Source organism: Argopecten irradians, chromosome 7 (genome assembly GCF_041381155.1).
Source record: "Argopecten irradians isolate NY chromosome 7, Ai_NY, whole genome shotgun sequence".
Taxonomy (NCBI): domain Eukaryota; kingdom Metazoa; phylum Mollusca; class Bivalvia; order Pectinida; family Pectinidae; genus Argopecten; species Argopecten irradians.
The window spans coordinates 46,690,936-46,706,766 of NC_091140.1; the positions used below are offsets into that span (position 1 = coordinate 46,690,936).

The 15,831-nt window shown below is 36.5% G+C and overlaps 1 protein-coding gene across 5 annotated transcripts in view; it reads left to right on the plus strand.

Moving 5' to 3' along the window:
* The window catches only part of LOC138326712 (uncharacterized), a 42,148-nt gene that overhangs the window by 21,085 nt on the left and 5,232 nt on the right, over window positions 1–15,831 (plus strand). Inside the window, exons 5-11 of one of the 5 annotated variants that reach the window (XM_069272723.1) lie at window positions 20–1,796; window positions 2,186–2,279; window positions 2,712–2,873; window positions 3,891–4,046; window positions 4,597–4,875; window positions 5,224–5,319; window positions 15,269–15,346. In XM_069272723.1, the coding sequence (XP_069128824.1) occupies window positions 20–1,796; window positions 2,186–2,279; window positions 2,712–2,873; window positions 3,891–4,046; window positions 4,597–4,875; window positions 5,224–5,319; window positions 15,269–15,346 (2,642 nt within the window). Of the gene's footprint in view, window positions 1–19; window positions 1,797–2,185; window positions 2,280–2,711; window positions 2,874–3,890; window positions 4,047–4,596; window positions 4,876–5,223; window positions 5,320–13,652; window positions 13,956–15,268; window positions 15,347–15,831 lie in introns of all 5 variants that reach the window. The other 4 variants (XM_069272721.1, XM_069272722.1, XM_069272724.1 and 1 more) reach the window with 4 other exon arrangements.

The window sequence follows — 15,831 nt, forward strand, 5'->3', positions numbered from 1 at the left end:
TGTAAATCTAATGTTACAGACACGCCGGATTAAAATGCTTTGCTGTGACGGGATGCGTGCGGAACACGATCAAGTACGAAGTCGGAGATGACTTTAAGGAACAGCGAAAGACATGGACGGTTGTTCTTCTTGATGGTCAATGGCGAGTGTTGGACGTCCGCTGGATCTGCGAGGCAGCGTATGGTGTTCTGAAGAACAACTGGCGCCTTATAGAAGACGAGAATGGCAAGGTTAGTCAGCGGCGGGCCATGCGGGAAAACAGAGGAACTTTCAAGACGCACGTCCGGTTCCGTGACTACTACTTCTTGACTGACCCGGAAATGTTTATCTACGACCACTTCCCAGACGATGAGAAGTTCCAGTTATTAGCTCGACCTCTAACTTACGAAGAGGCAAAAGATGCAGCAGCTTTAAGATCAGACTTTTTCAGACACGGGCTTTATCTTAGATCTCATCCAACGTGTCGTGTGCACTGCCCTGACGGGATTATCACATTTGTCCTAGGGATGAAAAAGAAAAAGAGCATGGCGTTTGTGTATAAACTTTATAGATCGAAAGGCAGCCGTGAGGTGGCCTCTTCGTCGCGTAACACCTTGGATCGGTATGTGTTTCTGGAGAGAGACATCGAAGAAGGGAATATAAGAGCAACAATCAGATGTCCCATTGAGGGTCAGTATTTGTTTGAATTACACGGAAGTGAAACGAACGAAACACACCATGCCTTGCTGCTGACTTACGTCATAGAATGTACTGGAACATCTGCCAGTTGTAGACCTCTTCCACCAAATATGAGACAGGAGTGGGGCCCGGGAGAGGATACCAAGGACATGGGAATGACTGCTGTCACTCATAAAAAGGGTGAGGTAGAAGCCGAAGACGGAGATGCAGAGATCAAATTCACATTGCAGAAAGACTTAGAATTCCGCCATGACCTCATTAGAGGCGAAAAGGATGAACCAGTTTCCAGCAGACATATCATGCATTCGATAGAAAACGGGAAGATGGCCATCAATTTGAGACTGCCCGAACCTGGTGAATACTCATTGAATGTTCTTGCAAAAGAAAGACACAAGAAAACCAGGTTTGCACCTGCATGTAGTTACCTGGTGAGTTGTCAAGACGAACCAATCCAAACCAAACCTTTTCCTGACATAGAGGAAGGCAATCATCTCGGTCCGAACGAAGACTTTCGTAAGATGGGATTTTCTGAGGAAGATCCATGGCCATCGTACATCAGTAACCTAGTAACAGGAGAGTTCCGAATGCACATCAAAAGGCCCCCGGGCGTGTACGTGTTTGCCACACTCGTGTTTGAGGAGGGTTTGAAGAAGGAGGCGTATGACAATTACGTTATGTGTGATACACAGGAAGACACTGTCACCATCACGTGTATCTTCCCAAAGCACGGATCATACAAACTCACCGTGTTTGCGCGTCCGCCGAATATCAGCAGTGCGGAAGGAATCCCTATATATGTAAAAATCATTGATGTCGTTCTCCCAACACTAACTGGAATGCCATCCCCCATACAGACCCCCGCTCCCACCTGGTGTCTGGGTTACAGACTGAAGGCACCCAGGACCTTCTACCTCCTGGCCCACGAGGTGCATAAAGTGTCTCTTGCCATGCCTGAGGCCCGTTCAATTGTGGTGAAAGACCATCCTGAATGCAAGTTGAAACAGACAGATGGCAGGTTCTGGGAGGGGTACGTCCGAACAGGGCCACCAGGGGATGTTATTGAAATACTAGCTACTGGTCGGACAGAGGAAGTACCGTTTAGAGTTTTTACTTACGAGGTAAGACTACCTTTGTTACAATATAAGCGATGAAATATTAAGTGTATATTTGCAACTGATAGTCACCGATTTGGAATTAATTTGTAATGAACATATTGCACATTGGATTTCCATAGCACTTTAATATTCACTAGGTGTTAGAATTATTGAAAATAAAAATCATCTTAATTATTACAAAAATACCGCCATATGATTATTTCATGTAATACCAAAATAATAATCGCGAATTAATGGTAACTGGTTTCCTCCCAAAAAACGATCAAATAGAAAAACATATTATTAATTACACAAAAATGGTAATGTTTCGAGATGCCATAACTTCGAGAAAGGACTTTTCACAGTTTCACTTTAAAATTATATATATTTTAGAGACTCTATTTCTCTTAAAGGTTGTAGCAAAAGAAGATTCCTTACAAATCGAGATGAAGCAGGAACAACTGTTCCAGAAGGCTCTGGATGAGTTGAGGGCACTTGAGGAAGAAAGTAAGTAGAATACTCCCATTTTCACAAGAACATAAATCGAGAATCTTATTGAATCAGAACTCTCTTAATAGAGGACAATTATGTACGGATGCTGAATCCATGGCCAAACCCTGGCAGTCAACTATTTGCACATAAAACACTAAAAAATCGAGAATCTAACAAACATAATGTTAATCAGAGAAAACGCTTTTGAGTTTGTTATGCGAGAGTAAAATTAACCACCTAGTGACAAATTAATGAGCATAAAATCTTATCTGTCTGTTTTGGAAATGAATACCATGTACTTAAATGGGTTTATCGATTCAGATATTAATCAAAAGTGCCTCGTGCCTGACGAGTTCCTAAAACGAAAATTGTGCGCTACATGTCATGTGTGAATTTGAAACAATCTTATAACTTTGTTTTGTCATTTGCGTTGTATGGCCCTTTCAGAACAAATGCGACTGACCCAGCGGTTGATGCAGGCTATCAAACAAAGAGACCGGGTAAAAGTTTTAAAATGGGTGACACGAATGAGGGAGGTCAACGCCGAGAAAATGGCCATCGAAATCGCCAACGGCGAAGCAGTGTTGGGAGAACTAGAAATTGAGGAAGGTGTGCTATATATTTGGTATATTATAGATTATGTTGCATCTGAAACTACGGTTTATTGAATCACAATCTTCCAAATTTTAGTCCTTATTCTAATAATGAGATTTTAATTTAATCAAAACTGGATCCAATGGGATATACACTTCAGAATACCCAGAAATAGCTTTCTTGAAGCATTCGAAATCTATTTGTCTACCATTAGGTCTCCTCTGTATCCTCTCAAACCATTTTAAATGCTTAACTTGGCAGTATATTTATCAATTACCGAGGTGTATAAAATTCTTTTATGCACACGCAATTTGCGAAAATGGTATATTCTGTATCCGCGGTGTTCATACTGTGACCACAGAAATTCAATCCTTAAGTAATAGATTATCATTTTGTTACTACATTTGGCCTCCAGTTGCTTCCATAAAGGAATGACATTAATATGGCGTAATACATTTTCTCATCAAATGTCTACTGTTTCATTGTTTTACTCCCTTTTTTTGTTTCCGTATCATTTGATATCCGTTTTCCTTCGTTAGTTTGTGTCACATTTACTTTATTTTGTTATTTACAGTCGTGAAAATGAGTATGTAACCAAAACCAATTTTGATTTGCTTGAATTCACGCTTTTGTAGGCCAATCATGATCTAATTAACATTTTCTTCCAACACATAGTGAATTGCAGTGATCACCTTTCCTTATGTTTTGCATACAACAACATAAGTCTCTAAAATAAAATCTATATTTAATTACAAATAAAGAATCTGTGTAAGCTCGTATTTTGTAAGCCTAGACAAAATAGAATTGACCAAGCAGAGGATAAGTGAAATGATAGCAGTAAAATTTACATTTATAAACAAATTGATCAATATTTCAATGGAACTCAAGTTTTACTTCTTTTCAGTAATTATTTTCGATACATACGAAACTACAGTACCGCTGTGATATAGAAATTAAAACATTATGCAGTGTTCACAAAATGTACATGGTAATAAATCTTATAACTGTTGTTTCGATTATCTTTTTATCCAGAGCGCATGATATGTCGAAAGGAGTTACGAAGGGCCACTCGTGCCTGTGAAGGAGCTGCTTTAGAGGCCGCTCTAGAGAAGTGCCGAGCGTTACAATTAGAAGAGGAGGATGGTGATGTTACATCGGCGAAAGAAATCTTGTCGAGCATACTTGGAAGTAAATGCCATGATTCTCAGAGTTTGCTATTCGGAATGTTGTGTTTGTAAACAGCATGTTGTATGTATATTAAATAGTTAAGATTGACCCAGTCGGAGCATATGTTGCATAACAGTAACCGCATGTTTCCCTGTGCTAAAAGGATTCTGCAATATTTTTTCGCTTTTAAGAAATTTTGTTAATTTCTTGCAAAATGTGTTTTGAATGCGCCAATTTAACAAGCTGCATCCTGATTACAAATTAGAAAACCTTCATCCTGAGAAAATACAAACAGAAAGCTTCAATTTCAAATGATTGGTTAATGTTTCGTTACAAAGATAATGGTGAAAACTTTCAGGCAGCATGGATATGGGGGTAGGAATTTAGAGGTATCGAATGCGCGCAACTTGTCATTTGAAAGAAACTCTGTTTTAACTACTGACAAACGCATTTAAACTCTCATTGCCAACTGTAAACAAGACTTCAAAATACAGTATTTTGCTGTGTAGGATCACTCAGAGCGTTTTTGACAACACATGAAAAAATAACATTGTTGATTTTTATTTTGTAGTCCCTAAACAGGACGTGATGGAGAGTGAAATCATTCCAACTGTAAACAAACCAAGGGAAACATTCCTACAACCAAGTGGTGCTAACAAAAGTTTTGAAGCCGGAAATAGAAGTTTTGATGCAGGCAATAGAAGTTTCGATGCGGGAAATAGAAGTTTCGACGCAGGTAATAGAAGTCTGAATGATACTGCTCCGATACATCTTGTGAGCAAAAGCAAAGGTCTTCACATCTACGTGGTTCAGGACGATCAACTTCCTGTTCCGGATTTCTCATCCGTAGGTAGGTCGAAGGTCAAATGTTAGGTGTAAAATGTCACTTGAACATGGCTTATATGATCGCTCATTAACCATATAATTTTGTATTACCGCTTACTGCATTTTTTCTTGCTTTTTGATGTGTCATGAACGGAATAATTATTACAGATGTTCCTATTTTAGCGGCAGTCTTACTTTAGCAAATTTGACTTTGGCAAAAATCGACAAAAACTTAATTACGACGGCTTTTAGTTTTAATTGCTATTTATTTCTTAAAGTACATCAATCTACATTCAATTGATGTGTTTCGCGCTAAAATACAACCCCGCCAAAATAAGAACAACTTTCACAGAAATTAATGATTTTATTTCAGAAACAATGACATATCGTACACGTGCAAATCCTGATTGCACAGGTTCACAAACCTGTTACATGAGAGGGGGTTCCAATACCAAATGTTCATGTAAAGGTACCGATGATTTTGTGTGTATTCGCAACACCAAGTGGCCACATTGAGTAGTGACACATTGTGATTTAACATTTGGTTTGCCAATACTTACTTCATCTACAATTGCAAGACCACTATCAACAAAATTTTGTTATTGTTTAATCATTAGTTGCCACGGTGATTTGTTTTGAATTATGACAATTTATATATATACTTAAGTGGGAAAAAACTGTTTACGAATAAAAACAGCAACAAACAAATCAGTAATTGTCGAGTTCACTTTGCTTATGATAGTGTATACATTATATGTTATGAATTGAAAAATTATTGATGCTCAGTCACCTCATAATTATGAAGAATCGTTATTATAATATAAGAAAAAAGTCCAACAAATCAACGCCTTTAAAATAACAATAAAGTTTTGGGAAATTTCATTTTAGGGAATTTCAATCTGATGGAAAGAAATGAGTCGAAGGATCAAATTCAAAAAAGTAATTCAATACCCGCTGCCGACTTCTATATAAAGGGAGATAACTCCAATGGTCTTGCGATTGTATTGATTTTAATCGCAGTAATGTATCATGTCACGCAACATTTTTTGTAACTAATAAATATTCGTGGATTTATATTCATTTACATATGAATATATTACATCATTAGATGTTTACCGAGGTATGTTCACGTAAAGTCAATAAAAAAATGAGAAAAAGATACATTCACTCATAAAAAAGTCTTCCCAATTAGTGTTTTCCTTACCTTTCTATTGAATAGTTTCATTTCATTTCTGTATATTTTATTGTCATGACATTGAAGACAATAGGACAACAGATAACACATGTATACAAGCACTCACATGACTTATCTCAATTTACGACGAAGGTATTTTTTAGTTACATGTGTTTATCAAATATCTTACTTGTACCAAACTAATAATTGTGATCCTAGTGGATAGCTGCAGTGATAAATTGTGTTACATGAACGAATAACAGAAATGAGAAACCAGCAGCTAAATTCAAAACACAATTTAATTATATATACAATATTATACAGAGATGGTTTACAATATCTAAAGTGATTGGTGGTGGTACAAGAGTAGTACGGTGATTTAAAGTGTTACTTATCTGTATGCGAATGTCCTGGTATAATCCTTGATCCTTCCAGGTTTCAAATTAACAATAATCAAAAATCCACGAGGAAAATGAATGTCCACAGATGATTTGTAAAGTTCCAGGCAATATGAATAAATCCACACAAAGTGTTGTAATAATCCACAGATAAAGTCACACTAGCTCTCCCAATAGAATCTTATATGGCGCTGTACAATTCTTGATATGTCTAATTACAGGTCTCATTACAGTTCTGATTAGCTTTGGACAGTTGGAGTATATATAGCTAAACCCTAGTTCAAGAATATTGGAGAACCTTCTACTTCTAGAAATATCTAACAAAAAACAGTAAACAAATAAACACACAGAACTTTCTGGAAATAGATCATTCTAGATCTCTACTTATAATCAACATGTTTACAAACACATTTGTTTATACATGATAATATTCTAGAAAGTTCTATAACCTAAATTAATGATATGACCTTTATAGGATGTATTGATAATAAAGCTATAGGAGTTATCTCCCTTATCTCATAACTACATGTATTTAGTGTCATACATAACACACCCCTCCTTAAAGAAAAGAAAGTTTTCTTGAAAAGGAAACTTTCTTGACATATCAAGTCATATTTAAATCCTTGATAAAACATCAGCTAGAATATTGTCTTTTCCTTTGATATGTTTGATGTCAAGATTGTACTCTTGCAAAGTCAAACTCCACCTGAGAATTCTTTGATTTTTGTTTTTCATTTTCCCAATGAATGTCAAAGGGTTGTGGTCGGTGAAGACCAACACAGGCACAACTGTAGTGCAGAGATATACATCAAATTGGTTCAATGCCAAAATCAACGCTAAACATTCTTTCTCAATGGTGGAATAATTTCTCTGGTGTTTGTCAAATTTTTTTCGAGAAGTAACAAATTGGATGGTCAATTTGTTCAGTACCTTCTTGCATCAAAACAGCACCAACACCTACATCGCTGGCGTCAACAAACAGTTTAAACTGTTTATTAAAATCTGGAGCAGTCAGAACTGGTGAGTTTGATAGTATGGCTTTCAATTTCTCAAAGGCAGACTTACATTCGTCTGACCAGACAAATTTGACATTTTTTTAACAAAGCAGTAAGTGGAGCTGCTATAACAGAGAAATTTTGCCAAATTTTCTGTAGTATCCAGCCATACCAAGAAATCTCATCAGCTCTCTCTTGCTTCCAGGAGATGGAAAATCTATAATTGATTCTACTTTGGCCTGAACAGGTTTAACCTGCCCCTGTCCTACAACATGGCCTAAAAATTCAACAGTTGCATAACAAAATTCACATTTCAATAAGTTTACAGTCAATTTCATGGTAGTGAGTCTTTCGAAGAATTCACGAATCCCGCGTAGATGGCCTTCCCACGTGTCGTGGTAGTTGATGACGTCATCGATGTATCCATCACAGCCTTCCAGGTCTGATATCACGCTGTTAAGAAGACGTTGAAATGTTGCCGGGGCATTCTTCATACCAAACGGCATAACTTTGTACTGGTACAAACCTTGTGAGGTTACAAATGCCGACACTTCTTTAGCTCTTTCTGTTAATGGCACCTACCAATACCCTTTCAACAGGTCAAATTTGCTTACGTACTTGGCTTTGCCAACTTTGTTTGGAATTGGATAAGAGTCTGTTTTGCTGACAGAGTTTACTTTTCTGAAGTCAGTACAGAATCGGTATGTCATGTCTGGTTTTGGCACCAGAACACATGGAGAGCTCCATTCACTTTTGCTTGGTTCAATAATATCATTGTCCAACATGTATTGAATTTCTTTCTTTAAATGTTCTTCTTTCAAAGGGTTGACACGGTAAGGATGTTGCTTGACAGGTGGCGCATCGCCTACATCCACGTCATGATAAATAGCATCTGTTTTGCCTGGTGTATCCGGAAACAAATGTTTAAACTCAAGTATCAAATTTTTCAGTTCATTGCGTTCCTCTTCTGATAGATGACACAGTTTCTTGTCCAAGTTCGCAAGCACATCTGAGTTCCGTAACTTAACACCACAGTCTAAACCTACATCTTGTACACCACCATCTAAGTCTAATTTACAAATATCAGCTGTACTTTCACTTTGTGATGGTACAGAGGCCAAAGTAGCAATAGGTTGAGAGGTCTTGCTCTCTTCTCTATCTACATATTTCTTAAGCATATTAACATGACATAATTGAGTTTTCTTGTCCTCCCTGGAGTTTGTATAATGAAGTTAACATCATCGACCTTTTTCTCAACAAAATAGGGTCCAAAATATCTAGCTTGCAAAGGCTGACTCGGTATTGGTAATAGAGCCAAAATTTTGTCACCTGGATCAAAACTTCTTGCACGGGCATCTTTATCATACCATGTTTTCATTTTGGTTTGAATAACGGCGAAATTTTCTTTTGCCAATTCACATGCCCTTGTCAACCTTTGCTTAAAATTAGACACATACCCTAAGAGATTCACTTTAGAATCTTCGTCCAAAATTTTGTCTTTCAAAATGTTCAAAGGACCACGTACAGTGTGTCCAAACACAAGTTCAAAAGGACTGAAGCCAAGAGATTCTTGTACAGATTCTCTAACGCCAAACAACAACATGTGTATACCTTCGTCCCAATCTCTTGTGTTTTCAAAACAATAAGATCTCATCATATTCTTCAATGTCTGATGAAAACGTTCTAAAGTACCCTGAGACTCTGGGTGATAAGCACTAGACTTATACTGCTTGATCTGGAGCTGGTACATGACTTGTCGAAAAATACCAGACATGAAATTTGAACCTTGGTCCGATTGGACAGCTTTTGGAAGACCAACCAAGGTAAAGAATTTACCCAAAGCCTTGACTATGTTAGGTGCCTTAATATTTCTTAGTGTAATGGCTTCAGGAAAGTGTGTGGAAGCACACATAATAGTTAAAAGATACTCATTCCCAGACTTAGTTTTGGGTAGAGGACCTACACAGTCTATAATGACTCTACTAAATGGTTCCTCAAATGCTGGAATGGGATGCAAAGGTGCAACAGGGATTTTCTGATTAGGTTTCCCTACCACCTGACAAGTATGACAAGACCTACAAAAATCAGCCACATCCCGTTTCAACTTGGGCCAAAAGAAGTGATCTAAGATCCTGCTATAAGTCTTGGTCCCAGACTTAGTTTTGGGTAGAGGACCTACACAGTCTATAATGACTCTACTAAATGGTTCCTCAAATGCTGGAATGGGATGCAAAGGTGCAACAGGGATTTTCTGATTAGGTTTCCCTACCACCTGACAAGTATGACAAGACCTACAAAAATCAGCCACATCCCGTTTCAACTTGGGCCAAAAGAAGTGATCTAAGATCCTGTTATAAGTCTTGGTCACACCTAAATGCCCTGCCATAGGTACGTCATGAGACAAACTCAGAATATCTTGCCTATACCTCGGTGGGACAACTATTTGATTGACAACCTTCCAGTCTTCCTCGGGAGACACATCAGGGGGGCGCCACTTGCGCATCAACACACCTGACCTACGGAAGTAACAAACCGGGACTTTCTCCGCCTCTTCCTCACTCAAAGCCCGATTACACAGTAAGGAGATTTCAGGAACTTTTTCCTGTTCTACTATAAGCTCCTTTCTACACAAAGATGATTTACTCATCATGTCAGACAAAGAAGTACCCTTGTTAGGAACAACTCCATCACTATCAAAGTCTACAGGATTGCTCAAAAGATCACACTTGCCCCCGATATCCTCTATATCATGAGCCAAGAAAGTGTCACCTAACCCTGGACTATAATGATCCTCAACTACTGCAACATCAGAAACCTTCTTACTCATTGAACGAGTTACAGCACAAGAAGGGGAAATACCAGGAAATTCCTGTTGAATAGTCTCAGCATCATCTGTTTTATCAGGGATACTGGACACTAAGGGATCTACCCTAACTTTCTCTCCAGCCAAGTCATTGCCTAAAATGAGCGACACGCCCTCTATGGGAAGTTCCGGTCTAACACCAATGGTGAAAGGCCCAGTAACCAAGTCTGACTTTAAATAAACAGAATGGAGAGGCACATTAACAAAACCTAACTCTACACCTTGAAGCAAAACACTACTACCACATGAGGTCTCCTCAGACAAAGGCACTACGCCATCTAATATCAAAGAATGAGAAGCCCCAGTATCTCGCAAAATCTTCACAGGTTTCAAGTTAGTAATATCACTAGTAAGTGAAACAAAACCTTCAGAAATGAAGGGAGAGTACTTCTCCAAGACACTATCAGACTCTGAGCTCTTAATTTCAACAGACACTTTAGAATCTTCCACAATATCACTAAGTTTCTGACTAGGCTTTGACATAGCTAACACAGAAGGAACTGACTGTTTACGCCTTTGCTCCTTACGCTGGAGAGAATAACATTCAGACATAGTATGCCCTACTTTCTTGCAGTAATTACAAACAGGACCAGAAGGAGACCACACACCTGCCCTATGATCTGTTTTAGAATCAGACTTATTCTTATCACCTAATTTTGGTTTGTCATTAGAAGGGCCACTAAAGGTTGGGTTCCTAGGCTGACCAAATTTACTAGTACATGTGGTACTGTTTTTGTCTTGAGAACTGTTTTTAGCAAATGAGCCTTTGTGGGTGAGAGCGTAATCATCAGCCATTGTAGCTGCTTCACTGAGTGTTTCAACCTTTCTCTCATCTAAGTGAGTTTTATATTTATGTGGACACAACGTTTAAACTCCTCTATCAACAATAATTGCCTCAATTTACCGAAATCCTCATCAATTTCTTTAGAATCACACCACCTATTAAATAATTGTTCTTTTTCTCTGGCAAATTCTACATGAGTTTGTTCCTCTCTCTTTCTCGAGTTTCGAAATTTCTGGCGGTAAGCCTCAGGAACTAACTCATAAGCTTTCAAAATAGCTTTCTTGACTACTTGGTAATTTGAAATCTCATCTACAGACAAAGAAAAATAAATGTCTCTAGCTTTACCAATCAAGACACTTTGAAGAAGCATTGTAAGCTTATCTTCAGGCCATTTCATACTATCAGCTATTTTCTCAAAATGCAGAAAATACTTGTCAACTTCTTTCTCTTGAAAAGGAGGAACTAACCTAATATTTCTACTGACATCAAAAGCTCTATTTCCTTGTAAACCCCTAAAAGTTGGATTACTTGAACCGTCTTGAGAAGCTAGCTCTAATTCTTTCATTCTAAGTTCTGTTTCAGCTTGAAATTTTTGCTTCTCTAGCTCTAACATCTTATCTCTCTCTTTTTCTTTTAATTCTTTCTCAATTTCTTTTTCTCTTAACTCTCTTTCTTTGTCTATTTCTTTTTCTCTTAACTCCTTTTCTATTTCTCTTTCTCTCATTTCTTTCTCTATTTGCTTCATTTTCATTTCATGTTCAAGTTCCATTTGTCTAATTTTGATTTCTGAAATGACTGTTTCCTCTATACTATCTAATGCACTAGAGTCAAATTTGCCATTGTTAACAAAATATCTTATTATTACATTCCTAATTTCAGCTTTCCTCAAATTAGTTTTGATAGTAAGGCCTAAATGTTTAAGTTAGATTTCACAATATAAATATCGATCCCGGACGAGCCCCTTATTTCTGTTATATGAACGAATAACAGAAATGAGAAACCAGCAGCTAAATTCAAAACACAATTTAATTATATATACAATATTATACAGAGATGGTTTACAATATCTAAAGTAATTGGTGGTGGTACAAGAGTAGTACGATGATTTAAAGTGTTACTTATCTGTATGCGAATGTCCTGGTATAATCCTTGATCCTTCCAGGTTTCAAATTAACAAAAATAAAAAATCCACGAGGAAAATGAATGTCCACAGATGATTTGTAAAGTTCCAGGCAATATGAATAAATCCACACAAAGTCTTGTAATAATCCACAGATAAAGTCACACTAGCTCTCCCAATAGAATCTTATATGGCGCTGTACAATTCTTGATATGTCTAATTACAGGTCTCATTACAGTTCTGATTAGCTTTGGACAGTTGGAGTATATATAGCTAAACCCTAGTTCAAGAATATTGGAGAACCTTCTACTTCTAGAAATATCTAACAAAAAACAGTAAACAAATAAACACACAGAACTTTCTGGAAATAGATCATTCTAGATCTCTACTTATAATCAACATGTTTACAAACACATCTGTTTATACATGATAATATTCTAGAAAGTTCTATAACCTAAATTAATGATATGACCTTTATAGAATGTATTGATAATAAAGCTATAGGAGTTATCTCCCTTATCTCATAACTACATGTATTTAGTGTCATACATAACAATAGTAGTAAATTGAATTAGATGATAGATCATTTGAACCTTGTATACATTACATGATAAATTAACTAGAAAGTAAGACAGGTGTGAAAATAGGCCGTTCTCAAAAATAAGCCTGGCCCGCTTTCACAAAACTTCTCAAAGTGAGATTTATCTCAGCTTGAGATTTGAGCTCAAGATCGATTTCAAAACTGAGTTTTTTTCTCAAATTGGCTTTCACAAAGTACTTACTCAGAAAATTTCATCTTAACTTTGAGATTTTTACTCAAATATTTAAGATAGCCCTAGTGTGGTCTCAAATATGAAATGACTACGCTTCGTCGACAATGTCTCAGCGAGTTAAATAAAATTTTATGAAACAGTGATTCGACACAAACTCCATGAGGGATAAAAAACGACACGGTAAATTAGAAGTTTAGAATATATTAAAAAACATTTTCAATCCGATAAATTTGAGAAAATCTCAAGTGAGAAAAATCTCATGGATTTGAAATTGAGATAAATCTCAGTGTGAGAAGTTTTGTGCAAAAGGGGCCTGGGATTTCCTACAAAAAAACCAACAAAAATAACATAAGCAAAAAAAAAAAAAAAACAAAAAAAAAAACAAAAAAACCCAAAAGAACATACGCCGCAGCTTATCTATCTGTAAGATATTTCACTTCTAATGAATCATTATCAATCTAGGACACTTTTATTACTTGCCTTAATCAGTTGTTCATCGAGGCCTATTTAATGTCATTGATTTTAAATTTGCTTTTTGTCATAATAAAGGGAAATTCACTAAGGTTGCAGGATTTCAAGAACATGTCTCGGTATGCATAGCTAGTTCCAAGTCATATTCATGCTTTCTTTCATTTTGATCATCTTCATTTATCTTCATTTATTTCTTTGCACAAATATATATATCGTATGAATAGATAACAACATAGAGGACAGCAAGGATGAAGACAAAACTATCGAAGAGAAAGAAGAAAACGAAGAAAATGAAAAAGATAATGATCAGTCGATGGAACAAATTTTGGACCAAAGCTTGGGGCAAAACAATGATACAGAACAATTGGATGAAGATGACTTTGCTCCACCATGTATTCTTAATACCACTAGAGACGCTTGCCTTCAGACAAACGTGTCAAGTTCACGATCAGAACCGATAGAGCTGAACGGTTCTGGCGGAGTTCACATCTACATCTCTCAAGATGATCAGATTCCACCACATCTAGGTAAGGGAGACGCTTCGTTACCACATCTAGGCAAAGAAGGCGCTTTGTTTCTATGGCTATATTACTAGTATTGAATTTGAAACAATTCGCAGCTATATACGAACATACGCCAGAGTCTAGTTGGAATAGAAAATAATTTTCACGATGCATGCTCCTTTTATTTTAATAAAAATCAATACTATCAACTAGTAACTTGTTATGATGGCATGGATACATCGCTTCATTATTGTTTTTGTGATTGCTTCACTATTAGCATGTAACCATTTAAGCTACCATACAATCATTAAAGTTGTGCCAGTTCATTTCCATCATCCACCATTCATGAATTGCATTACCTGTAATTGATTCACTCACCTGTGATGAATTGTTTACATGTTTGTTTAGTTTGACGCTTTTGATTTGTGTGGTGTTGCATATTTCGACGTCATTGCAGTGTGAGCATTACATTATGAGTTAAATGCCGTTTACTTTCATACTAGAATCATTTATACTTACACTTACTTTATATGGAATATCGGCATTATTCATTTTTACATGTCTTTAAAGCTAACGAAACGTACAAATTTAACTATCTATGCAGTTAATCACACATGTGTACACTACAATTGTTAATAGCATTTCTCAATAAAGGAAATGAGATTTAAATTTTGACAGAAATATAAGGGAAGGTATAATGACCACAAACCAATATTTTCTTGCAAAGCATATTAAAATAGAACAGTATAGTACTTGTGATCTATAAAACGGCAAAAATGATCAATTAGCTGCATACAGAAATGTCACGTAATACTGCAAAGTAGCTCCACTAACAAACTGCACACAGCACTTTTGCATTTGACGACCCCCCCCCCCCCCCAGACGCAATGGTTAGTCCACGGAATAATTATATGAAGTGATGCCCGAGGAATTTCATTTTCAGAAAATGAGGCACTACAAATACCTATTTCACATGTTTATGCCTTCTAGGAAGCAAAGGAAAAAGAAGCTTGAAGGCCCGCTGTTGCGTTCTCTGAAAATTCGTCTATGCATTTGAGCATGTAAACTATATAATTATCAAGTAAATAACTCTGCAGCTTCATATTCTGATATATTTCAGTAAAAATTTATATATTATTGTTTGTACTTCTAACTACATAATATAAGTAATTATAGTTTCGAATCTCTAAATTCGTAACTTCTAATATTCTAACAAAATTATATCTATATGTTCTATGCTACTTTGTAGATTGTTATTAATATACTATTACGCAGCACGATACTTATTTGCCTATTTATTATGTAATCAAACGTATTAACACTGCTTCATTATTTAGTCAACTTAGATCGGTCCCTAGGGAGGGACAGTGGCGTACAGACTCTAGGAAACGACAGCGGATTGCAATTTGCACCAGGTAATGATAATATATGTGGTCATGGTAATATACACCAGCAATGCAGTTACGGTGGTAATACATTACAAAGAATGTCACATTCACTTTACGACGCAATACATCTTCCCCTATGTGATGGTATTCATGAAAATACGAACTTTCAAGAATAAGTGATTCATGAACTTATTAAATTAATAGAAATGAAGTGCATTGTTCATTTTTAAACACAAACGCAAATCTTCCCCGTGCAATTCAAATACATTAGTAACATTACATAAGTTCTTGTCCTTCAAAGAGTTTTTTTTCAAATATATTGCTAAAACATACATTTACTAACCATGAAATGTCAAACGTATCGGGAAGCAAATGAAAATTTGATTGCATTTGTAGGGAAATAAATACCTTTTACCTCTCACAAGTTTCAGCATATTGAATCAGTATTAATTTTGGTCTTTTTTTTACCAGCCGGCTAGCCTTTCAATAACATTAATACATTGCTTTACCAC